This window comes from Oryzias melastigma, linkage group LG5, assembly GCF_002922805.2.
Source record: "Oryzias melastigma strain HK-1 linkage group LG5, ASM292280v2, whole genome shotgun sequence".
NCBI classification, from domain to species: Eukaryota; Metazoa; Chordata; class Actinopteri; order Beloniformes; family Adrianichthyidae; genus Oryzias; species Oryzias melastigma.
In genome coordinates, this window is record NC_050516.1 from 34,605,334 (window position 1) to 34,632,601 (window position 27,268).

The 27,268-nt window shown below is 37.0% G+C and overlaps 1 protein-coding gene and 1 long non-coding RNA gene across 3 annotated transcripts; one reads left to right on the forward strand and one right to left on the reverse strand.

Moving 5' to 3' along the window:
• Nucleotides 1–920: 920 nt before the first annotated feature.
• On the forward strand, nt 921–27,074 carry LOC112145544 (sodium- and chloride-dependent GABA transporter 2). Of its 2 annotated transcripts, none has more exons than XM_024270834.2 (15): nt 921–1,700; nt 1,957–2,141; nt 2,713–2,847; nt 5,390–5,530; nt 6,604–6,691; nt 7,436–7,568; nt 10,823–10,957; nt 11,096–11,199; nt 14,269–14,393; nt 14,616–14,728; nt 14,824–14,961; nt 15,121–15,223; nt 20,058–20,158; nt 20,546–20,716; nt 25,804–27,074. In XM_024270834.2, the coding sequence occupies exons 1-15, from the start codon at nt 1,693–1,695 to the stop codon at nt 25,951–25,953; spliced, it is 1,830 nt and encodes a 609-aa protein (XP_024126602.1). In that variant the 5' UTR covers nt 921–1,692; the 3' UTR covers nt 25,954–27,074. The 2 variants fall into 2 exon arrangements, with proteins under 2 accessions (XP_024126602.1, XP_036067974.1); XM_036212081.1 differs by lacking the exon at nt 25,804–27,074 and adding an exon at nt 20,330–20,349 and having other exon boundaries at nt 20,546–20,710.
• Nucleotides 5,395–15,125, reverse strand: LOC118598796. Its single transcript, XR_004947950.1, has 3 exons — nt 14,893–15,125; nt 14,670–14,707; nt 5,395–5,519 (listed from the first exon to the last, which is right to left on the reverse strand). It is a non-coding gene; the product is annotated as an uncharacterized LOC118598796 (long non-coding RNA).
• Nucleotides 27,075–27,268: the final 194 nt, after the last annotated feature.

Here is a 27,268-nt window from a genome sequence, read left to right on the forward strand (position 1 = left end):
ACTGGTGCCGCGTCCCGAGAGCTGCAGACCCCCGACGTTCCGAACAGCAAGCGCACCGGGGGACGTTTTAAATGTAGTTTAAACGCCAGTTATTTGTAGATGAAAAGATAAATCTCAGCTTTGAGTGTGTGGCCCGTCCCTCTTTTGCCTCACGAAAATATGCAAAATATCCCAAAGTTCTGGAGGTTTAAGCGTGATCCAGCCCCAGCCATATTCATGGCGTGAGCTCCGCTGGACACGTCGCTGCATCGAGCTGCAGCCAGAGAACGCGGCGGCAGTAACAGACTGTCAAACTATCCACAGTGTATCCAGCTTTTCTCAGTCTTCAATGTTTTAAAAAACAAAAGTTCATTGGAAATGATAAATCTCTATTTCATTTATTAATGTAGTTCAGCAGAGGAGGAAAAGATTTGGTCCTGACAAAAAATGAACATGAAAGTGTTATGGAAATGTTATTTTTGATGTTTTTTATTTTATTTTACTGAACGTTGATTGAAGTTTGTAATTTAAAATGCCCTTCACTTGCACTTGGGCTTTTGTTAGGCATTTAAGGTTACAGCCTTTTATTGTTAAGAAAGTTTATCTCAATATAATGTTACAAAATAAAGTATTTCTGATGAAAACTATACATTTTGCCATTCTTGTTTTCATAATTAATGTAGAACTGCTAAATTCCACAAAGCCCACATTTTTTTCCTAAAACAAAGGACACATATTAATTTGCGATTAATCGTGAGTTAACTATGGACAATGCGATTAATGGCAATTACATTGTTTTTTATCTAATATGACAGCTCTAATATATATATATATATACATACTGTATATATAGTGTATATATATATATAATATATATATATATATATATATATATATATATATATATATATATATATATATATCAACACTTTTACACTCACTTATAATGTAACATGTCACCAGAAATACAGAACCATAAAATTAGAACACAATCTCAATATGGCCTGAGTTAAACAATAAAAATCAGTTACGTTAACTTTATTGTTGCTTCAAGGTCACCCCTAAATGAAATGAAAGGAAAAGGAAGGAAAATAAAAAAAAAAAAGAAGGATGGAATGTAAAGATAGAGAGAATTTTACTTCTACGAGTTACTCACTTATTAAGTAAATAATTAATGGAGTAAAAAGATAAGACTGAAAATATTGTCCCATTATTCAAACAAAGATGCAATTGTTTGACTGTTGTATAATAGTGTGCCTGTGTGTGACCAAAGAAAATAGAGGCGGCACTTGGGCTTCTTTTATTCACACAAGATGATATTCAAGACCCAAAACTACAAATTCCCACTTGGCAAATGCCATAAGTCTGTGCAGCGACTGACATACCAGAGACGGCTCAGCTGTTTTAGTTTAGTTGTTAGTACAGTACTAATCTGAATGAATCAAAGTCTTGTCTCAGTGGAAAAGTACAGCACGGAAGTGGCATTACCTCATGGGGTTACTCAGTCAACACTTGTTCAAGTGAAATAGCATGGAGTGAATAGCCATCCCAAAATAATTAGAAAGAAGAGGAACTTGCCATTTTTTTCCCTCACGTTTGCTGTGGTCATACTCTGCTGTTTTTGTCGAGGTCTGGCTCAGGATCCAGCTGAGAGGAATATAGAACAGTCTGCTGTCTTTCTGGAAAAATCTCTGTTGGAGAGAGCTGTTTGCAATGGAGGGGTAAGTCTCTGCTGTGTTTTTGTTGCTTCCATTCCAAAGTGTTTTCTGGGGCTTTGCTGCTTCTTTGTGGGGAAAAAAAAAGTTTAAAGGCAAAATCTTTCTATTCCTGACAATCTTCCAAGTTTTGATAAAATGAGTTTATTCATGAGGCTTCAGCTGAATGCCTATGAAACCCAGATTTAATAGCTTGTGGCCAGGAAATATGGATGTGGAGGTTTCACTCACAGTTTCTGCTGCTGTTGCTCAACATGTAAAGGGAAAGTCTCAAAGGGACCAGCCACGAGGCGCCCGGTCAGGAGAACCGCCTGGTGAAGAAAATTGACGTGCTGGACCGAGGCCAGTGGGCAAACAAGATGGAGTTCCTGTTGGCTTCTGCTGGAACACTAGTGGGGCTGGGAAACCTTTGGAGGTTTCCATATTTGTGTTACAAAAATGGAGGAGGTAAAAAACAAGATAATACACTTTCTTTTGTATTTAAAAAAAAAAAAACTACAAATCGCTGGAATTTTCCCTTCTAAATATTTTTGGAAACCAATATTTGGGCTATTTTTAAAGCAAAACTTATTACCTGAGAATATAAATGCACCTTTTTTTTTTTTTGCGTTGAAAAACTCAATGAAAATGTTTTTCTAACTGGCTTTCCCTTAAAAAATAAGAGTGACACAATGTTACAAACTAAAGATTTGTCAAAAGAAAAGCTGAAAAGCATATTAAAATTGCAATAAATAAAAATAAAAAAATTATATATATATATTTTATATATAAAAAGCTACAATTTCCTGGAAGTTTCCCTATTAAATATTGTTAGAAACCAATATTTGGGTTAAATTTCAAGAAAAACTTGTTGCATTGGATTTTTGATGCATGCCTTTACTTTTTTATTATTATTATTGTTGAAGATCTTAATCTAAATGTTATTCTAACTGGCTTGCTTTTCAAGAATAGTGGGTCCATAAACACAAAAGTAATATCTGTCATTTTTTTTGTTCTTCCTCTCACTTTTTCCTTGCAGGCGCTTTTCTTATTCCGTACATCCTGTTTCTTCTTGCTTGTGGTATCCCAATGTTCCTGCTGGAGACAGCAATGGGACAGTACACATCCCAGGGATGTATTACCTGCTGGAGGTACTTTTGCCCCTTGTTTGAAGGTTAGTTTATTAACACTACACGTCATACTTGTTATTCAGGACCTTATTTACAAAGACCCTCCCAAAAAATTGTTCCATATTAGCTCCTAAATTATCTTGGATGTGTCATAAATTATCTCCCAATTACCTTTGCCTCAGACTTTCCTAAGTATTTACACTAGTGGAAAAGATGTGCTGTCTTTGCCAACGACTGTGTTATGTTCGTTTGCATGTGCACTTCAAAGGTGATTAAATATAATGCAAAATATCAACCACAATCCTGTCACATATCTAATAAATCACATTGTGTGCGTTCAGTCCCTCTATACAAACCCCAGTCACCTTATAAACTGTCGTTATTGTGCAATAACAACAGAGTATATTGTCTGAGTCTTGTCACATCCAGTATGGCTGTAAATCATGTAGAAGTTGTTGCACACACTGTTAAGTTTGACTCATGGAAATTTTTTGTAAATTGATCCCAAGGACCTTCCTCTAAACACCGAACCTTGTAGATTGAGATGAGGATTAGATCAGGGAGTGTGGAGAGAAAACAGTTGATTTGTGTGCTCTTATTCTTTATTTAAGTGTAACTTTGGATTTGTGTGTGCTTATTCTTGAAATAATACATTTGGTGCATAACTTGCAATTGTGTATTCATATGTACAAAAACTATATAATACAGTTTACACATACACAACTTTAAATTACAACAACTTCTACACATACAATCACCTGATACACACACAAAACCACATTTACGCACAAATTTAATGTGAGACTCTTTCATGTCTCCAAGATTTGTGCATAAATGATGCATTTAAATGCTGTTAGAAATCTGGGTTGTCAGAAATTTTTTATCAGCCACTTTGAACTTAGATTGTGAATATATCTGGTGAAAACTTAGGGCTGACCGACGTTGTACGCTCTCTGGGTGTCAAGGAGAACCTTGCGCCGCCTGCTATCGCTGTGACTGGGGATCAGAGCTTGCAGAAGAGCTCTGTGGCTGAGCTGGGAGGGAAAGCACAGCCGCAAGGAAACACTGAGCATTGAGAAACTTTAGTATAAAGTATTTTAAAAATGCATATTTATACTTTGTTTACATTAGTTATCAGTGTATATCTGTTTAAGAAAAGATATTATTCACAATCAAAGTTCAAAGCAGATGATAAGAAAATTCTGATGACCTAGTATTCTAGAAACATTTAAATGCATCATAAATACACAAATTTTGGAGACAAGAAAAGAGACTTACATCAGATTTGTGCAAAAATGTGGTTCTTTGTGTGTGTATTAGGTGATACCTGCATATTTTTTTAAAGATTTGTGGGTGTCGTTAGTTTTAATTTGTTGTAATTTAAAGTTGTGCATGTGTCAATCGTATTTTATTGTATTTTGTTATATTTGTACATGTGAATACACAATCGCAAGTGCATATAGCTATGCACAAAAGGTTGGTTTGAGTTGCAAATTAAGAAATACGCCCACACAAATCCGAAGTTATTCACAAACATGCAGATACAAGTTACAAATGAGGGAATACGCACACAAATTCAACGCTGCACACAAACATGCAGACACAAGTTACAAATCAAGAATTACGCACACACACAAATCCAGTTACACAAACATGCAGACACAAGCTACAATACTAACACACAAATCCAAAGTCATACAAATGCAGACACAAGTTACAAATGAAGAATTACGCACACACAAATCCAAAGTTACGCACAAACATGCAAACACAAGTTACATATTAAAAATTCCACACACAAATTGAATGTTCCTGATCACTTTTACTAGAGAACCTCAAAGTCTCACCAAAACAGGATAACTGCTAAAAAAAAGTCATTTGTTGCTAAACGTCTCCTTGTGACAGATTAACGATAAACAGACGAGTACTTTCAAACGGAGCAGAACGGTGTTTTTGCCCTAACAAGTCATTTCCATAGGTATGAAGGAGCAGGGAGCAATAGCAAAACAGTTCTAAGACACGATGGCATGTCCCTGAGGGCTGAGTCTTGCTTATACACTGCTCTGTCACGCACACACAAGTTATGAGAACATTGGTAGATTAGTCTCTCACCTCGTGTTCAGAAATGATCACTTCAAAGGCAGCTGCTGTCGGGCCGAGAGTTGACATGATATATTAGCTGAGCCATGAACGGAGCTCCACAGGGTTTCAGGATACTGAGAAAATGCTGTTGAATGTTTGCCAAAGGCTTCCAAATTAAGACTGGTATCAATTATGTACTTCAGTAAAAGCATATGATCTTACTCTAATGTGATTATGTGACTATTTTGCACGGGTGTTCAATCATTTTTGTTGGTTAAGTCTCAAGGAGAAGTGAAAGTTCTGGTCGCATTGATCTCATGTTCAGGATATTTCACAACAGAAAATCCATCTTTACTTTGACTGCACCAAATCCCACGAGTTACAAGTTAATTCATGCTTCATTTTGGTTTAGGTGAGGCTCATTAGGGGAGTCTCTTAGCTCCCAAACTGAAGTCATTGTTCCCTTTCACACTGCTCACACAATAACCCCGTCTGTCTCCTCAGGCATTGGCTATGCAACCCAGGTCGTGATTGCATACGCAGCCGTGTCGTACATTGTCATCCAGGCGTGGGCTTTCTTCTACCTCTTCTCCTCCTTCAGTGCTGAGGTTCCCTGGGCCAGCTGCAGGAACAGCTGGAATACAGGTGAGAACCACAAAATACATTTAAAGTCCCCCTCCACAGAAAATCATGTTTTTTGAGTTTTTAACATGTATGTGAGGCATTTTTCTTATGAAAGAGAAGAAATCATTTCGTTTTTGCATTTCTGAGTATTTCTTATTTTAAATCAGACAGGTTTGAATGAATGATCTTCTTTCAATCACTACAGCTCTGCTGCACATGCACTAAACCCTCATCTGTTCCTAGTGTCTAGTTCAGGTTCTGGAGAAGAGAAGATGGTATCTTCACATTGACTGCAGTCAAATGAGCCGCCGTTCACATTTCTGTGGTCAAATCAGCATCACTGGATTTTTTGTGTGAGTTTCATCCAATACTTACGGTAGCAGGACTGAGAACGCTGGAAAATCTCCACCAGACTCCACGGAGCTTCTTGATGTGACCACGGAAATGTGAACGGCGGCTCATTTGACCGCAGTTGGAAAGGATTGTAAATCAATGAAAGAGCATTTTGATGTTAGCTTTGATTATTTTATCAAGAACTCTGAGAAACCAATGATTGAATGTATTGATCACAGTCAATAAACATTGGAGAATTAGCTAAAAGAGTCTTTGGTGAACTGGAAGGAGAAAGAATCAGGATTTTGGAGGAAGTTCTGTCCATGAAGATCTTCACTTCCTCGTCTGAGCTGACATCCGATCAAAACAATATTGATTGACATATTTATATAGCGGCGGTTGAAGATTTACGCTAGCAAAACACAGAGCTATGATAATCAGACAGGGAGAATCAGGGGCGGGGCTCCAATAGCCACGGCCCCTCAGAGGAGATTTTGTAAACAGAGGCTTCAGATCAACATGAAAAATGGCTTTTTAAAACATGTAGGTTGTTGGATTTTAGTTAAAACATCATGATCATAATTAAAACATTACTGGGAATGTTTTTTTTTTATTGTAATGGGGGACTTTAAACACAATGAAATACTACAATATTTCTGATCAATTGTGCATTTATTTTATTTTTTTACATGCCATGGTGGAAATCTCAATTTCATTATCAATTGAGATTTGTTTTTGTGCTTCTTTGTTTCAAAATTCAGAAACCTGTTTTGAATTTGACAAACTAAACGTGTCGTCCAATTGGACTGCGGCTTCAAATGCAACGACGCCTGCAACAGAATTCTGGGAGTAAGTGAAACTCTTTCTGTCTGGATTCAAACTCTGGGTCACAATAGGAAAGCAGCCAGTGTGAGACTTTTAGGAATGTTTCCTTTCATTGGCAGCAGCATTTCTACCTCCAGATATTTATCACTGTTTTCCAGTAGCCACCACTTTAGGTCGAGTTACATAGTTGGCACATTTCAAGAAATCCCTTCCAGCATGAAACTTGATTTTTTTGTAAAACTTTTTTTCTATACTTTCCATATACGAAATCTAACACCATATATAAGTCAGAACAAACCTGCAAGATGGAAGAGCGTCAATTCTTTGGATTTATGAGAAATCTCTGGGACAAAACCAACTAGTCTTATTTATGCCTCTTAACACACGTTTTATGGGGGTGAACATCTGAAATTGTTGTCTTGCAACTTCCACATAAACCCATTTAATTTTCTGCTTCGTCTCACAGTTTTTGCTGCTATTATTTTTGCTATGCACTTGGAGCCAAAATAATAAGACATTAATTAAAGTTTTTTTTATTACATTTTCATCAGTTTTAAAAATTAAAGTAATAAGAAAATGTTGACTGTCAGAGAAGATTTCATCGGCTGTATTTTATAATTTCCTGTACTAACGAGAACAGAATATAATATTTTCCACATTTCACATTTTCTGGCAAATACTTCTTAGCATCTTTCTGCAAAGTTTTATTTATTTTCCCCTAACTTGTTAACTGCTCTTGCTTTGGCAATTTTATGTTTTTCTCTCCAGGAGACGAGTCCTGGGTATTTCTCAGGGGATTGAGCAGATTGGTAGCTTGAGGTGGGAATTGGCCTTGTGTCTGTTACTGGCATGGATCCTGTGCTACTTTTGTGTTTGGAAAGGTGTAAGGTCCACTGGAAAGGTAGTGAAACGTTGCAGTGGGAATTTTCTTTAAATGTTTTAGGATTTTTGCAGACAGTTTTCATTTTTCAAACGGTTTATCCTAAAAACTCATTTATTACCAAATTGTTATTGGCTGCAAAAAAAGCTGATATTTGTTTAATTTTTTATTATAGTATGTTTTTTTGTGTAGCCAAAAAAATGAACTTTTATTAAAAATTTAAAGATTTGATTAGAAGATTTTACCGCATAATCATTCATAACCCTTTTTATTTACTCGGGTTGAATTCTAGCACAGACTTCTGGGTTGCTAAGCTTTGGGCTTCTGGGTCGTAATGGGCTTTTGTGGGAAAATTTTGAAGAATTTTTCTCCCAGGATGAACGTATATGTCTGCAGTTATAGGAAGGAGTAATAATTGCCTCCATTTATTAGAACATGAATAAGAAGTCCACCAATCAAACACTTGCAATAACTTGGAATTCTTTTTCATCACAGTTAGGAATTTTAAGGTTGCTACAGATGTGAAAATAAAACAAAAAAAGATTTGATGATTTATGTGGTTTGTGGTGTTTGGTCATTCATTCATTCAACTTATTTATAAATCATCTTCCACCATCAGCCAAGGAGACCCAAAGTGCTGTACACGAGGAAAACATACACAAAATATTGTGCAATCATAAATTGAATAAAAAGCATAAAACCAATATAAAACTGATTAAAAGCAACACTTTAATGAAAGGAATAGGTTGATGCTAAAGCGCTGAAATGGAGGAATAATTCAGGAAGTTTTTGTGGGGAAATGGTGTATGTTGTGGACGGAAATTGTACTTTGATTTTGCAGTTTTCATTTTTGAAAATCCTTAAAAAAACCAATGCAGAAGGTAATCAGACTACCGGTACTTACATTTAAAAAATGAAAGTAAAAATTTTAAAATGTTTGTTTTTAAATGTTTTGATAAAACTGAATAAATCTAGAAAAGCATCCTTGATGAAAAACATGGCAGAAGAACAGATTTGGAAGGATTTGTAGTCAAAAATGTGTTTGGAGGCAGTGCTATAATATGTGAATACTGTGTGTGAGATCAGCAACCATCATTTATTACGTGTTGCGTTTGTGTGTTTTTAGGACAGACAAAACCCTTTCCACAGTTTTTGTTTCTCATGATGATCACATTTGTAAGGATTTTGGATGAGAAATTCTGCCATAGAGAATATCTGTGTGTGATTATAGAAACAGGCTGTTGTCTTAGTAAATATTTTGGAGCTTTAAAAACTGTGCTATACCATATGTCATTTATACTTTATAGTGGTCAAAGCATTTATAAAATATAATGACTAAAGTGATATTCAAATCTGTGGGAGACTGACGAGGTTCTGGTTTAAAGTGGGACGAAAATGTGGGTTCCAAATTGGTTTGTCCGCAGGTTTCTATGGTAGACCCGCCTGTGTTTGCTCACTTTGACTTAAGTGGGGATTCAGTGGGTTAGCTTGCTACGCTAGCCAGTTGTCCGGTGGACAGTGTAGTGTGCTAGTGAGCTCAGCTAAAGAATGCTAGCGAGCTCCACTATAGGATCCTTGCAAGCTCCACTGTAGCATGCTAGCGACCTCCACTATATCATGCTAGCGAGCTCCACTATAGCATGCTAGCGAGCTCCACTATAGCATGCTAGCAACCTCCACTGTTGTATGCTAGCAAGCTCCTCTGTAGCATGCTAGCAACCTCCACTAATGTATGCTAGCAAGCTCCTCTGTAGCATGCTAGCGAGCTCCACTATAGCATGCTAGTGACCTCTACTGTAGCATGCTAGTGACCTCCACTGTAGCATGCTAGTGACCTCCACTGTAGCATGCTAGCGAGCTCCACTATAGCATCCTCACAAGCTCCTCTGTAGCATGCTAGTGAAATCCACTGTAGCATGCTAGTGAGCTCATCTCTAGCATGCTAGCGACCTCCACTGTTGCATGCTAGTGATCTCCACTGTTGCATGCTAGTGAGCTCATCTGTAGCATGGTAGCGACCTCCACTGTTGCATGCTAGTGATCTCCACTGGTGCATGCTAGTGAGCTCATCTGTAGCATGCTAGTGAGCTCCACTATAGTATCCTAGCGAGCTCCACTAGGGCATGCTAGCGAGCTCCACATTAGGATCCTAGCATGCTACAGTGGAGCTTGCTAGCAAGCTCCACTGTAGCATCCTAGAGAGCTCTTCTGTAGTAAGCTAGAGAGCTCCTCTGTAGCATGCTAGCAATCTCCACTGTAGCATGCTAGCGAGCTCCACTGTAGCATACTAGCAAGCTCCACTATGGTATCCTAGTGAGCTCCACAATAACAAGCTAGTGAGCTCATCTGTAGCATGCTAGTGAGCTCATCTCTAGCATGCTAGCGACCTCCACTGTTGCATGCTAGTGATCTCCACTGTTGCATGCTAGTGAGCTCATCTGTAGCATGAAAGCAACCTCCACTGTTGCATGCTAGTGAGCTCATCTGTAGCATGAAAGCAACCTCCACTGTTGCATGCTAGTGATCTCCACTGTTGCATGCTAGTGAGCTCATCTGTAGCATGCTAGCGAGCTCCACCATAGTATCCTAGCGAGCTCCACTAGGGTATGCTAGCGAGCTCCACTTTAGGATCCTAGCATGCTATAGTGGAGCTTGCTAGCAATCTCCACTGTAGCATGCTAGCGAGCTCCACTGTAGCATACTAGCAAGCTCCACTATAGTATCCTAGTGAGCTCCACAATAGCAAGCTAGCGAGCTCCACTGTAGCATGCTAGTGAGCTCCTCTGTAACATTCTAGCAAGCTCCGCTGATGAAAGCTCCATTGCAGCATGCTAGTGAGCTCCTCTGTGTCAAGGTAGTGAGCACTACTGTAGCATGCTAGTGAGCTCATCTAGAGCGACCTTATCAAGCTCTGCTTTATCAAGCTAGTGAGTTCTGCTTGAGCATGCAAGCAAGCTCCGCAGTAGTGAGCTAACAAGCCTCGCTGTATTGAGCTAGCGAGCTCTGCTTTAGTGAGCTAGCAAGCTTGCTGTCCACCAGGAAGCTAGCTAGCATAGCGAGCCTACCCACTGAGTGTCCACTTAAGCCATAATGGGCAAACACAGGTGGAGCCACCATGGAAACTGCAGACAAACCAATTTTGAAGTGACGCACGCCAATAATTTCTTAATCAAAGGATGTCAGACGAATTTATTCTTGAAAAAATGAAACAATAGATGTAAATTAAAAGCTGAACCGACTGAATGCAAGAATAAACCTTTGCTCTGTGTTGACAGGTGGTTTACTTCACAGCAACATTTCCTTATGTCATGTTGGTGGTTCTCTTGGTTCGTGGTCTCACTTTGCCGGGAGCTATGGATGGTTTAGCTTTCTACTTGTACCCAGACCCTTCAAGGTTGGTGGACCCTCAAGTAAGTATACAGGCAAACACATCAAAGCTGCTCAAGAAAAACTGCAAGAATTCTGTTTTTGCTAAAAAAAATAAAAAAATCTTTTTGATTGTTTAATTTTATTCTGGGGGATATTTACTGAATGTTGCGTGTTTTCAGGTTTGGATGGACGCTGGTGCACAAGTTCTTTTCTCTTTCGGGATTTGTCAGGGGAGTTTGACAGCTCTGGGCAGCTACAACCGATATAACAATGATTGTTACAAGTGAGTGCATTTTATTTCAATTTATTCAAACTGGTGCGGAGATGGGGTCTGTCCTGGGGTGTCCCCTAGAGTCCTGGGATTGTGGTGGTTGAGAGGGGATGTTATGGAAACTGGAATCCATCATGCACAATCCTCTTCATCATCATCATCCTCTGCATGAGGGGAGATCTTCAGCTGTTAGACCACAGATGGGAAACCTTTTTTAGTCGTGGCCCACAAAGGGATCTAAAATTTGACAGAAGGGCCGGACTAGGAGCAGAATTGTGGCGTGTTTTAGTAATTCACCTTATAAAATACTGATGTAATATGGAATCTGGACAAAAACCTGCCTTAATCTTGATTAAAAATAACATTAAAGGAGAACATTTTGGAGTTTTTATTTCAAAACTGAGATTATTTTTTCATTTTAGTGCCATTTTCAAAACTGGGAAAAACACAAACTCAGGGAAATGTTGCATTCATGTGGCGTTGGGATAATCGGAAAAAACTTGGAAAACAACAAATCTTCAAACACTACATGAATCCAAAATAACCTTCTGTGCCTGAACAAAGGTGAATTTATTTGTAGTGCGCCATCTGTGGGGAGACACCTGAACTGCAAAGAAAATTAACATTAATAAAGGTAATAAAATAATTTATTCAAGTTTGGCGGGCCAGATTAAATATTTTAATGGGTCGTAGTTTGCCCACTTCCGTGTTAGACTCTAAAATGCCTCATAGACATTATTGTAGGTATTCTTTTTTTAGTGTTATTTATCTGCTGTTTTAATAGTTATTGTAACAAAATAAGTTCCCCTTTGAGGGATTAATAATATTTTATTCTATTCTATTTAAATACTCAATCAAAACAATTAAATAAGAATTAAAGGAACAATAATTTTGTATTCATTAATAATATTAGTCAACTAAGCAGCAATCACAAAACAGCAGCTCAGTGTTTTCCTCGATCGCCATCTAGTGGCCAAACTGAAACGTCCTCCAGGAGAAGCAGAACAATGTTTACAATGTTAATGATCTGAACATTCTCTTTTTGAGAAACCATGAAACACTTTATACCACATGTGTCAAAGTCAAGGCCCGGGGGCCGGATCCGGCCCTCCAGGTAATTACATCCGGCCCTCCAGATCATTTTATTTTATTGTTATTAATGGATCAATGTTATGTTGCGCTCATTTCTAACTTGCATAATTTTGACAAAATATATTTTTATGGAGAGTAAAATATTGAAAGTTATTTATAGTTTAAGTTGATTTATTCTGGAATAATATTCCTGCATTTTTATTATTCATAATTGTGTTAAAAAGTTACAGTTTTAAAGTTTCAAAAATGTGTATTATGCTAGCTTTTTGGACTAATTACTTAAAAATTTTTAGGCTATTTTGAGGTTTACCGAATATTTCAGCTACATGCTAGTACTTTTGGCTAATTTAGTCTTTTTTTAATTTTTCTTTTTTGCTGTTTTAGAGTTTAGCTAATAATTCAGGTACATGCTAGCTGTTTTGGCTAATTAAGGATATTTTGAAGTTTAGCTATTTTTTCAGCTACATGCTAGCTGTTTTGACTAACCTAGTTTTTTTTTTTTATGCTAATTTGGCATTTAGCTAACATTTTGAGCTGGCTATCAGTTTTAGCTTTTTCCGCTATTAGCTTCAGTGATTTTAGCTATCAATTTCAGCATCTTCAGCGGCCAAATTCAGCTTACATAATTCACACTAGCATTATCGCAGGTTATGCTATATATCTAGTTCATAATTATGTTAAAAGATATGGTTTTAAAGTTTTAAACTTTACTTTTAGTGTTTAATAAATGTTTATCCTGTTCTGCCCGCAACCAAAGGCGTGTTTTAGATTTTGGCCCCTTGTGAGATTGAGTCTGACACTCCTGCTGTATGATATTAACAATCTCATGATTTCACAAATACATTTTACAGCATGTGAACTGTATCAGACTAATATAAATATATTCAAAAGATGTATATAGATTATTAATGTTTTTATGAACAAATGTGTCTAAATGTGTAATCTCAAAATTGAATTGAAGGATCGAAAGAATTGAAAAAAATCGAATTGATCCAGGAAATCATAACCGATACCCAGCCCTACTCCAAACCCAGACTGGTCCATCAGATGTCCAGATGGAAAAGCGTGATTTCTCCCTCCAGAGAAGGCGTCTCCACTGCTCTAGAGTCCAGTGGCGGTGTGCTTTACACCCCTGCATCCAACGCTTTTCTTTGCACTTGGTGATGTGTGGCGTGGATGTAGCTGCTGCTATGAAGCTCTCTGTGTACTTGGGCGAATCTGAAGGTCATATGAATCAACTGACGGTGCAGAAAGTCAGCGACCACTTGGAGTTGCTGTTGTTCCCAAACTCTTCCATTGAGTTATGATAGAACTGATAGTTGACTATAAAATATTTAGGACATTTCTCGACTGGATTTGTTGCACAAATATGACAGTTCCACACTTCACTGAGCTCCTGAGAGCCGCCCATCCTTTCTTTCCAGTCTGCATGCCCAAATGCTTGATTTTATACACCTGTGGCCAAAGCGAGTGATTAGGACACCTGATTCTGATCATTTTGGATGGGTGAGCAAATACTTTTGGTAATACAGCATATACATAAATCTGTGGGACCAAATTAGAAGCAGCAAATTTTTACGTCAGTCAGAATAGCTTCTGCTTCTCAGCTTTCTGCTTTTCCAGAGGGGAGCAGACGGGGCCACTGGGTTCGGGGGGGACGCCCTCTCTCACCACTATGTGTTTCAATGAGTCTGCTGGCCTGACCTGCTGGCTCAAAGCAGCAAGTACACCCTCGTACTATGAGAAGTAAACTGCAGCTGTGGCATAATTTATAGTATGTTTGGAAAGTCAAAGTAAACAATGTCAACCTCATCCTTTCAACCATTCCTCTGGTCCTTAAAGGGTTTTAAAGAACCACAAAGACGATGTAATCACAGGAATTCATCACAGAATATTCGTTAAAACCTATTAAACCTATTTATATTGAAAATAACCATTAAAAACACTAACATTAGCCATTAGTCATTATTTTTTGTTTTGTTTCCTCAGAGACACATTTGGTCTGTGTTTGGTGAATGGTGGTTCCAGCTTTGTGGCAGGACTCGCCATCTTTTCTGTTCTGGGTTTTATGTCTTATGAACAAAGACTGCCAATATCTCAGGTGGCTGCTTCAGGTAAGATAAACATTTTCTTTTATTCTAAAAAAAATATGTAACAAGATGAATACAAATATGTTTTTACCGTTTGATGTTGCACAAAAACCTGCCAGAATATTGATTAAATTCTTAAAAATATTCCAATACAGTAACTTGTGTTGATGAAACATCATTTTTACAATCCAGACATAAAAATAAATGTATGCATTTAACTTGTCACATTTCCTTCTGTGTGTCCAGGACCTGGTTTGGCGTTCATTGCATATCCTCGTGCTGTAGCCATGATGCCTTTACCTCAGCTGTGGGCCGTGTGTTTCTTCATCATGGTGATCCTGTTGGGAGCAGACACACAGGTGAAACAACCAAAAACATTTTTAAAAATCTGCTTTTATTTTTTTGTTTTTTGGATCTGTTTACTTTAAACTAACTCTTGTATATGTGTTTGCAGTTTGTTAGTCTGGAGTGCTTGATGACCTCGGTCACGGATATGTTCCCCTTCGTGTTTCGAAGGTCTTACCGCAGAGAGCTGCTGCTGCTTTGTCTCTGCACTGTTTGCTTTCTTCTCGATCTTCTTCTTGTCACAGAGGTGAGAAAACAACATTTAAAAGTTTTTGTGAAAATATAAACAACTGTAAATAAAATACAATATGTCATTAATTCCCCTGAAAAGCTTTCCCTTATCCCTCATCATGAAACTCCTTCCCTGTGCACGGTTATGTATCTCGACCCTTCTGTCTCCCTCTAGGGGGGGCTGTACTTCCTTCAGCTCTTCGACCACTATGTTTGCAGTGGCAGCAATCTTCTCCTTCTAGCAACGTGTCAGTCGATCGCCATCGGATGGATATATGGTGGGTTATCTCTAAAGGTCAAAAGCAAATTTAAAGAGTTCATACCATGAAAAGTCAACTTTTTGAGCTTAAAAGTGTATCAAATTGTTTATTTCTCACTATAAACAACCTAAATCTGTATTTTGATCCGTTCACGCATTTCTTAGTAATCCTCTTGAAACCTGCGCTCTCAACAGCAGCCCCTCCCATACCCACAAAAACGAGCGGGTCCTCACATGCTGACATCACAAGCTGAGAACCGCCCCCTCCAGGAACTCCGCCCTCAGGCTAACAAAAACACTTTCTACGCAAAGCTAGTGGTAATCAGCTAGCTTTGCATGCCCCTCCCCGAGTCATACAGACACTGGCTGTCTGTGTTGTGAGACAGTTTAGCGATGACCGAGTAACGCTTGTTCGGTTTAGGATTCAAATATTGTAAAAAAAAAAATAAATAAATAAAATAAAATAAAAACTTCTGGGGAGGAATAGACACATTTTGGGATGGATCCTGAATGTTTCTGCGAGGGCAGACACAGGAAGACAGCTGGAGAAAGGTAGCAAACTATTTCCTGGTGGAGAAAGGGATCAGACTATTCCCTGGTGGAGAAAGGTAGCAAACTATTTCGTGGTGGTGAAAGGGATCAGATTATTCCCTGGTGGAGAAAGGGATCAGACTATTTCCTGTTGGGGAAAGGAAACAGACTATTTCCTGATGGAGAAAGGGAGTAAATAATTTCCTGATGGAGGAAGGGAGGAGGCTATTTCCAAGCGGATAAATGGCTCAGGCTATTTCCTGGTGGAGAAAGGGAGAAGAATAATTCCTGTTGGAGAAAGGGCACAGACTATTTCCTAGTGGAGAAAGGGATCAGGATATTTCATGGTGGAGAAAGGAAACAGACTATTTCCTGATGGAGAAAGGGAGAAGAATAATTCCTGTTGGAGAAAGGGCACAGACTATTTCCTAGTGGAGAAAGGGAGTAAATAATTTCCCGATGGAGGATGGGAGGAGGCTATTTCCAAGTGGATAAATGGCTCAGGATATTTCCTGGTGGAGAAAGGGAGAAGACTATTTCCTGGTGGAGAAAGGGATCAGGATATTTCCTGGTGGAGAAAGGAAGCAGACTAATTCCTGATGGAGAAAGGGAGAAGAATAATTTCTGTTGAAGAATGGGCACAGACTATTTCCTAGTGGAGAAAGGGAGTAAATAATTTCCTGATGGAGGAAGGGAGGAGGCTATTTCCAAGTTGATAAATGGCTCAGGATATTTCCTGGTGGAGAAAGGGAGAAGACTATTTCCTGGTGGAGAAAGGGATCAGGATATTTCCTGGTGGAGAAAGGAAGCAGACTAATTCCTGATGGAGAAAGGGAGAAGAATAATTTCTGTTGGAGAATGGGCACAGACTATTTCCTGGTGGAGAAAGGGAGTAAATAATTTCCTGATGGAGAAAGGGAGGAGGCTATTTCCAAGTGGATAAATGGCTCAGGATATTTCCTGGTGGAGAAAGGGAGAAGACTATTTCCTGGTGGAAAAAGGGAGAAGACTATTTGCTGATGGAAAAAGTGAAGAATTAGAAGAAGAACTGGTTTGACCATGAATTACTGAGTAAAGGCTGAAAGGTACGCGTGAAAATGATTTTTTAGTGTTGTTTGCATTTTATGACCAAATTTCATGTCAAAATGAGCCCATTAGCCATCACTAATGTCTGTCCCAAATTTTGCGGATGAACTCCTGGGCTGCACTGTATGTACATCTACTGTATAAAAACATCATGAAATGGGCGGCACCCTCAAAGAGTGAAAGGCGGAGCCTCAGAGATTGATTCGTTTTACTTCTGGGTATGAAAAAAGTTCACAAAAACGACTAATATTTCATGAATATTTTGTTTTTTAGTGTTCCACAGGTAATATGTGATAATATATATATATATATATATATATATATATATATATATATATATGGATATACTTTACTCTGAAAGACTTATGAACAGCACGGTATGGCCCCTTTAAAGGTGCTGACTCGGTTTCCGTCATTGTTGTTGTTTTAATTTTGACATAAATACATGTGAATTGTTTTATGTGTTAGTGACTTTCATTGCCTTAGTCAACAAATTACATTATTAAAGAGTCAACTGGAGTAAATTTACTGATTCGAACTAAGGCAAAGGTCATTGTACATGCCTTACTTCCAACAGTTCAGCTTGAGATCCAGGATATCATTGCATGACTAAGACAACTGTTTTCAGTCACATTCACTTTAAATGAAAGCCAAAAGGAATTCACTTTAAGTCTTAATAGTATTCAAGAACGCTATAAATCTCTGAAGAGTTTCTGAGCAAATTAAATGATAATAAATCCAGCATATAATTGGCAGAAGAAAGAAAAATTATAGATAAATGTTTTGGAGTCTGCTTTTCAGGTGCAAATGCAGAACAGGCAGTTCTACAAGAAGGCACTGTTCTATTTTATCCTCCTTAAACTCCAGTTTTTTTTTTTTTTTTTTGTTTAGTTTCCCCGAAATGCTTTACCACAATGACTGTTGTTTGGAGCACTGAAGCCCCATGGATCTCATGTCTTTGGGAGATTAGATGTTGGATCCCTGAAACGTTTTCTTTGGTTGTGAAATCCAAAGTGTTTTAATGAACTCTTCCCCTTTTTTTTAAATATTTTCTCAGTGTAGTCCTTTTGTCTGCGCGGATTTCATTTCTGCCTCACAGGCAGAAGTGCATGGTCTGGGAGGGAAGTGTGTTACTTAACGCAAGTTATGAAATGTGAGGTTAAGCTTTGTCAATTTCAAGTCAGGAGCTGCAGGTATGATATTTAGAAGAAATTAAATTAAAATGTTTTAAAGTTAAATTAATTAGAGCATTGTAAGTTTTGGCCAAATAAAAAAGAAGTAATGTGGTAAATTATATCAACAAGGCAGTACTAATTTCAAAGTCATCATACGCTGAACATAAATTACAACAACAGAATGTGAACAGCAAGTATTCAGTATTTCATCTTTGGCAGCACCTTTTTCTCTGGGTTTTTTACTTTAGAACTGGGGTCTGAAATCTGCAGCTTTTTGTTAAGAAAAAATACAATGTTTTTAACTTTAAAACATGAGTAGAAAAGTTAAAAAAGTAAAGTAAATTAGCTCAAAATGTATTCTACTCATTGACAAAGTTAAAAAACAGTATGTAGCACAAGCTGAACTAGATTTATAGCATTACCTGCGATAATTATGTGAATGCAGTAAAATGAATGTGGCCGCTGAAGATGCCGGTGCTGGTAGCTAAAAATGCTCAAGTTGATAGTTGAATATAAAAGCTTGCCGAATATTAGCTTAATGCCAAATTAGCCAAAAAATTGGGAAAAAATCTAATTTTGTCAAATCAGCTAGCATAATGCTAAAAATATTAGCTAAACTCTAACTTAGTCTTAAAACTTTTTTTAAAGTCTATTTTTGACAAAATAGCTAGCTTAAAGCTGGAATTTTAGCCAAACTCCAAATTTGCCTGAAAAACTTATAAAAAGTCCAATTTTGAAAACAGCTAGCATAATGCTAAAATATCAACTAAACTCCAAATAAGCCTATAAAACTATTAAAAAAAAGTCTGATTTTGACAAAACAGCTAGCATAATTCTAAAATATTGGCTAAACTCTTCATAAGCCTACAAAACTGTTTAAAAAAGTCTGATTTTGATGACACAGCTAGCATAATGCTGAAATATTAGTTAAATTCTAAATTAGCCATAAAAAAGTCTAAGACTGACTAAATAGTTAGCATAATGCTAAAATTTTAGCCAAACGACAAATTTGCCTAAAAAACAGGAAAAATGTCTGAATTTGCCTAAACAGCTAGCATGTTCCTAAATCAAAGCTAATTTCCGAATTACCATTAAAAAAACCCCCAGTAGTTCCTGAAGATTTTAAAGTTTTACTGGTTTTTCTATCTGAAAGTATGCAGAAGTTCATAAGTTTCAAAGTGCACACAGTTTTTAAAGGATTTGAGCAAGTCATCATTAATTTCTTATTGCGCATATTTTGCTCAATATTTCAAAAACCATAAAGTTTATAAAGTACAAGCAGTAATGTCCCGAACAAGCTGATTGTTTGATACCAAGATTGCTGAAATTACTTAAAGTGGGATAGAGTTTGTATGTGCTGGAAAACATATGGAAAGAAGCAGGAGAATATTCGCTGTAAAACTAAAACTACTAAAACATTTTGACAGATTTTTGTTCACCTTGTACAATCAAATCAATTGGAGGTCACTGAGCACAACCGGAATTAAGGTGCACCGGATAACACGGCAGATTTTCTATTTTTGGACAAATCAAATGATTTTAAGTGGTTGAAGCAAAACAGTAAGAGTCACGTATCTAGCTCTGATTTATTTTTGGTTTGTCAGATTTAAAACAATTCTGTCTGACATACACCAGTCAGATTTTTTTAAATCACTGCTGACTTTACACTACCTACGAATACGTTTGTTGCTTTGAAAGAATCCTTTGTGACACAAGGTGTCTTTTATTTTGAAAGGATTTCATGTGAAACTTTTTGAAAACATTACAATCTATTTCATATTTTGTAAAATCTATGCCTTTATGTTATTGTTACTATTATGATGAATATAAACACACATTTTTGTCTTATTTTTCTAGAGTTTGTGGCTCCTTTTGGGTTGTGGTCATTGATAAATCGATCAGAATGTTTATTAAAGTGTTGAAGGTTCCAGACTTATAGGAATTTTAGCTCATTACATTAACATTTTTTAATTTATCATTTTTGAAAATGTATTCTACAATGACAGTTTCTATGTCTACAAATAGACAGATGTAAACCACAGTTCCAACTTTTCCACCAAGGTGCAGATCGGCTGTATGACGACATTGAAGACATGATAGGATATCGCCCCTGGCCTCTTATAAAGATGTGCTGGTTATATGTGACCCCCACTGTCTGTCTGGTGAGTAAAAATGATTTGTTTTTCTTTTTTATTAAAGTGCAAGTTTGTGATTTTTTTTAATCAAAGAGATGTAAGAAGCTATTTTTTAAAAATTTTCAACTAAATAAATATTATCTTTTTGATGTCTTTTTTATTTTCGTCTTTTTTTTTCCATTTGTGTTTACACATCAGAATAAAAAAGAGGAATCCAGGTAGGTCTAGAAGAAATCTAAAGACCAATCCAAACTTCAATTGTCATTAATTCTGTATTTTAAACACAGTTATGGATGTTATATTAGTTTATATTATTTCTTTAAATGACAACTAACCATGATGACATAAAACTTTTTAGTATTGATCATTCCTTCAATAAATGACTAAAGCTGATTTATGTTTTTGCTGTATCAGGGCACTTTCATCTTTTCAGTAGTGAGATACAAGCCTCTGAAGTTCAACAAAACCTACATCTATCCATCCTGGGCCTACGCACTGGGATGGATGCTTGGACTCTTCTGTGTCACCATGGTTCCTCTGTGGATCATCTTTAAAATGTCTCAGATGGAAGGGACAATAAAACAGGTAAGAACTTCATAAAAAACATAATAAACAAAAAGAATTAAAAGGTAAAATAATTGCTTATCAATTTTTGTTTCTGCATCTTTTATTTGTTTTTGTACAAATAGTTGTTTAATAAAACTACTCACCAATAGAGGTTATGTTAGTGATTGTTATGAACAGTTTAAACAAGAAGAAATGCCGACTTTATTATTTGTTGATTTTCTATTAATAGTAATTTTTTAAAACTGTGAAAAAATAGATGTTAAAATACACAAATTCTCCAATGAGGAAAAAAAAATACATCTTCAATTGGGCAAAATTTTCCTTTTTTTAACATTTTTTTCCTTTAATCGCATAGAAATTAACATAATTTGCCTGAAATATAATTATAAAACAGAATAAAAAAATATCAGTTGACACAATTTATAACAAGGAACCAATGACTAATGAGTGCTGCCCATACAGTAACTGATGTTATTTGGAAAACTCAAGGCTAAGTATCTGCAAGCTGAGGCCCTGAAGCCACATGTGGCTCTTCAATCTCTTTGTTGTGGCTCTCTAGCTGAAGAAAAATAAAATTCAATATATGTATATTTTAAAAAGATGTTATGTATGCTACGGTCAGTTTATAAAAATTCCCTTTTGTGCAAAAAAAAAATTGTGCATCCTATATACACTTTTTAAACATTCAATAGTAAAGTACAGTGGCCCTTAAGGGACAATCATAGCAGATGACAGCCCACTAAAGTACAATTATGGTACAGCAATAGAAAATGTCATTTTCTAGTTTTTACACAGCAAAATTACCACCTTTTATAGAAAGTGTCTTTTATATTAAAAATAACTCAAGATAAGGCAAAAAAATATTAGTAAAAAATATTAATATATATAGAAAAAATACAAATTTTTCCTACATATTTCGATATTTTTTGACGCAAAACTGACAGTTTATTCACTTATGTCCTAATAGTAACAGTAACATGAATGCAAAGGAGTGTTGTACTTTTCTAAACGGAGAAGTAAGGCAATGGCTTTCTATTTTTTTATTTTAAATCTGAAAAGCAACAAACACATGTTTGAGCTGGAATTTATCGCAGACAGGACACATAAAGAAGATATTCTACATCTAAAAAGGGGCTGTCTCACCATGTTACATCAGATCGTGAGGACTTGCTCGTTTTCGAGATTCATATTGGAGCGACACGACATGATCAGTGCGCATGAAAATGCATGAAAACACATTAACGCACTTGAAAAAAAAAAAAAAAAGAATTACGCATTAATATCTATTAACGCAAATTAATCAAAGAAGCAGTCCTTCACTTTAACTCGGCTGTTCAGGCTTCCACGGCGTGCGTTAAAACATTTTTATAGGGTATTATCCCACTTATTCTATGGTGACTTACAAAAGTAATAAATATTCAATCGGTTTTTAGTACTTTATTCTTGCTATATTTGTTGTTTAGATCACTTTTTCACAAAAAGCGGATTATTTAATCCATGGTCTGGTACCGTATTGTACAAATGAATTTTACCTGGTAAAATGTTGTGATTAATCGTGATTAATCACAACACAAAAGTGCGATTAATCAGATGTTTTTTTGTAATTGATCGACAACACTAATTAAAAATAATATGGCAAATACTGAGACTAAAAAGAAATCTATAGCGATTAATCGTGATTAATTTTTTCCAGTTTGCGCTTAATTAGTTAATTATTTTTAATCGATTCCCGGCCCTAGAAAACACATATCCTGATGCAGCTTTTATCATTGCTGGAGATTTCAACCACTGCAACCTCAGAGAAATTATGCCTGAAATGCACCAGTTTGTGGGGAAATAAAACACTGGACCACTGCTACAGCAACGCTAAAAATGCCTTTTCAGCTTAGCCACAACCCCACTTTGGAAAGTCTGACCACCTGGCAATTCTGCTCAAACCGGTTTACAACAAAAGGCTGAAAACAAACCAAACCAGTTTCAGTCAGAACCATTAGCACCTGGACTGATAGCTCACAGGCCACTCTGCAGGGTTCGAGGCCACAGACTGGAGCACCTTCAAAGAGGCTACTAACAACTTTCATGAATACACGGAGACAATCAGCGACTACACCAGTTGGTGCACGTCCATCTGTGCAACCCCCAGGACTGTGTGCACGTTTACCAACCAGAAGTCCTGGTTCAATAGGGACATAAAGCAAAAAACGAAGAAGAAGAGGGAGGCCTTCAAGTCTGGAGATCCAGTGGAATCCAAAAAAGCATGGTATGAGCTGCAGAAATCTACTGCGTCAACGCAAGATGTGGCCGGGAATCCAGTCTGTCACAAACTACAAAGGAACACAGATTCACCTTTAAAGTTTCCCTGTAATCCCACGGACACTCCCCTGCATGTTACACACACACAGGTGCTGAATGCTCTGAAGAAGAGATCCACAAGATAGCGGGACCTGATGGAGTGCCTCAGACAGTACTGAAAACCGGTGGAGAACGGCTAGCCGAGGTGTATGCTAACACCTTCAATACGTCACACCAGTGCCAAAGTGCCTAGAAAAATTAGTCCACATCAACAGCATGGTCCAAGATACCATACAATTTGCATATCGCCCCAACCGACCAGTGGACGATGCAGTAGCAATGACCCTCCACCACACCCTGCACCACCTAGAGAGCAGCAGAGCATACGCCAGGATGCTTTTCCTGGATTACAACTCACCATTCGACACTGTCCACCCAGGCAGACTGATTGAGAAACTGGCAGACCTCAAAGTTCCCACCCCCACCTGCAACTGGATCCTGGACTTTCTAACCGACAGACCACAGGTGGTGAGGATGGGAGGACGGTTATCAGCTGAGCTCAGGGTCAGCACAGGAACCCCTCAGGCCTGCTGCCTCAGCCCCAAACTATTTACCCTCTACACACGACTGTGTGTCCAGCCTGGACGGGACAGTCATTATCAAATATGCGGATCACACAAGCAACCTGGGGCTTTCAAAATAAAAGTGTTTTCATAATAAAAACCTGAGACCGGTGCACTTTCAAACATTCAGTCACTAGCAGGTAAAAATCCAAGAAACTAAAGGCAACATTATTTTCGTAAATAAGATGGACAACTTAAATAACCATCTACAGATCAAATGACTACTTGCCAAAAGTCAAGACTGGGTTGAATAATCGTCTATAGGCCTAATCTCACTTGATTCCACCTGACACTTTTTACCTAAGGTGCATGAAGAAGGTGGAGAAAACTGTCAGCCTGTCATGTATGTGACAGATAACATGCACACATCATTCAGAGAAAATCTGCTTTACCTTTAGTCAAATAAATGTTCAGATTTGTGTGAAATATCTCAAAGTTATGGGCCTGTGGTTGAAATCCTGTCAGTCATGGTTGCAAAAAAGTAAAAAAATCTCAAAAAACATCTCTGGAAGTTTTGAAGATTTAATGAAAAACATTTTTTGTATAAAAATCTGCATTACAGTATTTAATGTTCTCCTACAATATTTACACAGTTGTGCTTCTGAAGGAGAAAAAATCCGGAAACGCAGAGAAAAACATTGACTGGATTTTGTTAAGGCAATGAATAAAGAATTCCTTACATTTTACTGGTAACAAGACATTCAATATAAAGTATTTTTATTTGCTTGTTTAACTGAACATTAGAGCTTGAACTTTTCCGGTTCTGATGCATCCACCTTCTGAAATTGAGTTTTAAAAAAATAAATAAATACTGGTTATAGATAACCAATATCAAATTCTTTTAGGGAAATGTAACTGGATATATTTAGAAGAATACTGACAGACTGAATGTGTAGTGGGTCACAGGGAGTTGTCGTTTAGCTCCGATGTTCTATCCTTAAAGATGTGTCCGACGTTAAAAGGGTAAAACTATAAAGCTGCAAAGCTTCACTTTTTTCCCCTTGAACTCTCAACATAATTGCATTTTTGCCTTCAAAATAAAAGACACTTTCAAAATAAGAGGGTTTTCACAATAAAAGCTTGCACTGCAATATATTCATTTTGAACATTCAGTCGTCTACTCAATGAAATACACCACACTAGCAGGTAAAAACCCAAGAAACTAAAGACAAAACTGATTTTATAAATAAGATGTTCAACTTAAATACCTGACAGATCAAATGACTTCTTGCCAAAAGTCAAGACTGGGTTGAATAGTCTTCTATAGGCCTAATCTCACTTGATTTCACCTGACACTTTTTACCTAAGGTGCATGAAGGAGGTGGAGAAAACTGTCAGCCTGTCATGTATGTGACAGATAACATGCACATCATTCAGAGAAGATCTGCTTTACCTTTAGTCAAATAAATGTTCAGATTTGTGTGAAATATCTTAGAGTGATGGGCCTCTGGTTGGATTCATGTCAGTTATGGGTGCAAAAAAGTAAAAAAAAATCTCAGAAAACATCTCAGAAGGTTTTGAAGATTTAATGAAAAACATTTTTTTTTAATATAAAAATCTGCATTACAGTATTTAATGTTCTCCTACAATATTTACACAGTTGTGCTTCTGAGGAAGAAAATCCTGAAACATAAACATTAACTGGATTTTGTTGAGGGGATGACTTAAGCTTTCCTTGGACTGAACAACAAAACATGCTGATAATAATTATATTTAAGATAATAACGACTTGCCTCTACTTGGAGTGATGTTTTAGTCTGAAGGGTCATCAACACAGGAGGTCTGTAAAAACATAAACTTCATCTATTGCTCCAGCAAGAACTACATTGGCTACACAAACAGCAATATATCTCTCATCTTTATTGTGTTGTGCAAACGGGCTAAGAGGATAAACAAAAACTATAGCTCGCTTTATACTTTCAGTTTTAAGGATTTCCTTCAGCATCTTTCTGGGAAATGCGGAAATGATTCGAATGATGAAACATTATCAGAAGTTGCCCATGTGGACATTAACCAAATCCCATGACAATCCTTCTGCATCTGTTTCTACTAGTTAATTTGAACAACAGTATGAACTTCACGATGGGAGTTCATGAAGATAATCAGTTAGTTATGCAGAACAAAAGAAGAAATGCTAAGATTTAGCCTGCTGATTTGGTGTATCTGGACTTAACAGATCTTTTCCCACAGAAACTCAAGCAGCTATGCGTCCCTGAAGTCCCACCGAACGGCAAAGTGAGGCAACCGGAACAGTACCCTCTGAACCCAGACAACACTCTGGCTCCGGCTACCAGTGACTGCAAGAGAAGCAGTGGAGCAGAGATGGAAATGCAAGTGTGACGACTGTGCAGACCCCATTTTAAATGCAACATTTACTATTTTTTTTTTTTATTTCAAGAGAACGACACATTCAAAATACATACATTTGGTCTTCAAATGTACAAGATAACGTACTGAAAAACATTTTTTTTTTTTTTTACCAAAATATATTATTTGGTTTATAATTGCCATAAAAGTCATATAAGATGTCCTCATGATTGTAAGTGTAAATAAAGAAACAAATGTCATCTACAATAAAACACAAGATAAAATGTCACTGTTTGCATTTCCTTAGTACTGTACAGAGGCGGACTTACTGTAGCAGCTTGGGTTCCCCGGCCAGGATCAAATGGGGCCCTCTGTAGCGGTTGTTATAATCAATTTAAAAAAAAATCCTTACCTATATGAATTACTTCTTCATAGGTCCTCTAGTTGACAGAAACAAAGTGAACATTCTATATGTTTTGATAAGCATTTAAAAACTGAAATCACTTAAAAACTGTGGTGAAGCAAACCTGCGCGGAAATTGAACAAGAAAGGAAAAATACAGCGATTTTGAGGATAAAAACAAAACGATTCACATCAAATATATAATTTGCAGTGAACATACATTTATTTTATTATAAATCTCGTGACGGCAGGTGAGGAGGATGGCAGGTGAGGAGGATGGCAGGTGAGGAACTGCTTCGCCTGCCTCTCCTAACCACATGTCCCTGGTTTAAACATAAGGATCTAAAAGCTGGTGAACCGATCCCAAACCTGCCCAAGATTGTCGGGGGAGGACAAAACACTTTCACATGATCAGTCTCATGCCATTACAGTGATCTGGGGTGTTTTAATGCCAGTTAAACAATAAGGGGAGTCAAATTTATTTTAAACATTCATTATTAGGTCTTCAGCTAGGGCCCCGCAGATTTTGGCCACAGGAAATCGCCTACCTTTGCCTAATGGTAAGTCCGCCTCTAGTTGTTGTATGTAGATCATGCATTAATGTAAGTTTGCTTTCATGACTTTTTAAATTATATTTGTTACAAAAATCCAGCATATGTTTATATGTTCTTAAAAGGGTTTCACATAGAGATTCTTGTGAGCGAATGTATATCAAATGTCCTGCTTGGAGTAAACACTTGGAGTAAACACTAGTTTTTGTATTTGTATTTTATATTATATATAGTATATACATACATATATTATATTTGTATATTATATATATTATATATTGAGTGTATATCTATATATACATATATTATATATATATATATATATATATATATATATATATATACATATATTATAGTTGTATATTATATATATTATATTATATAAATATATATAG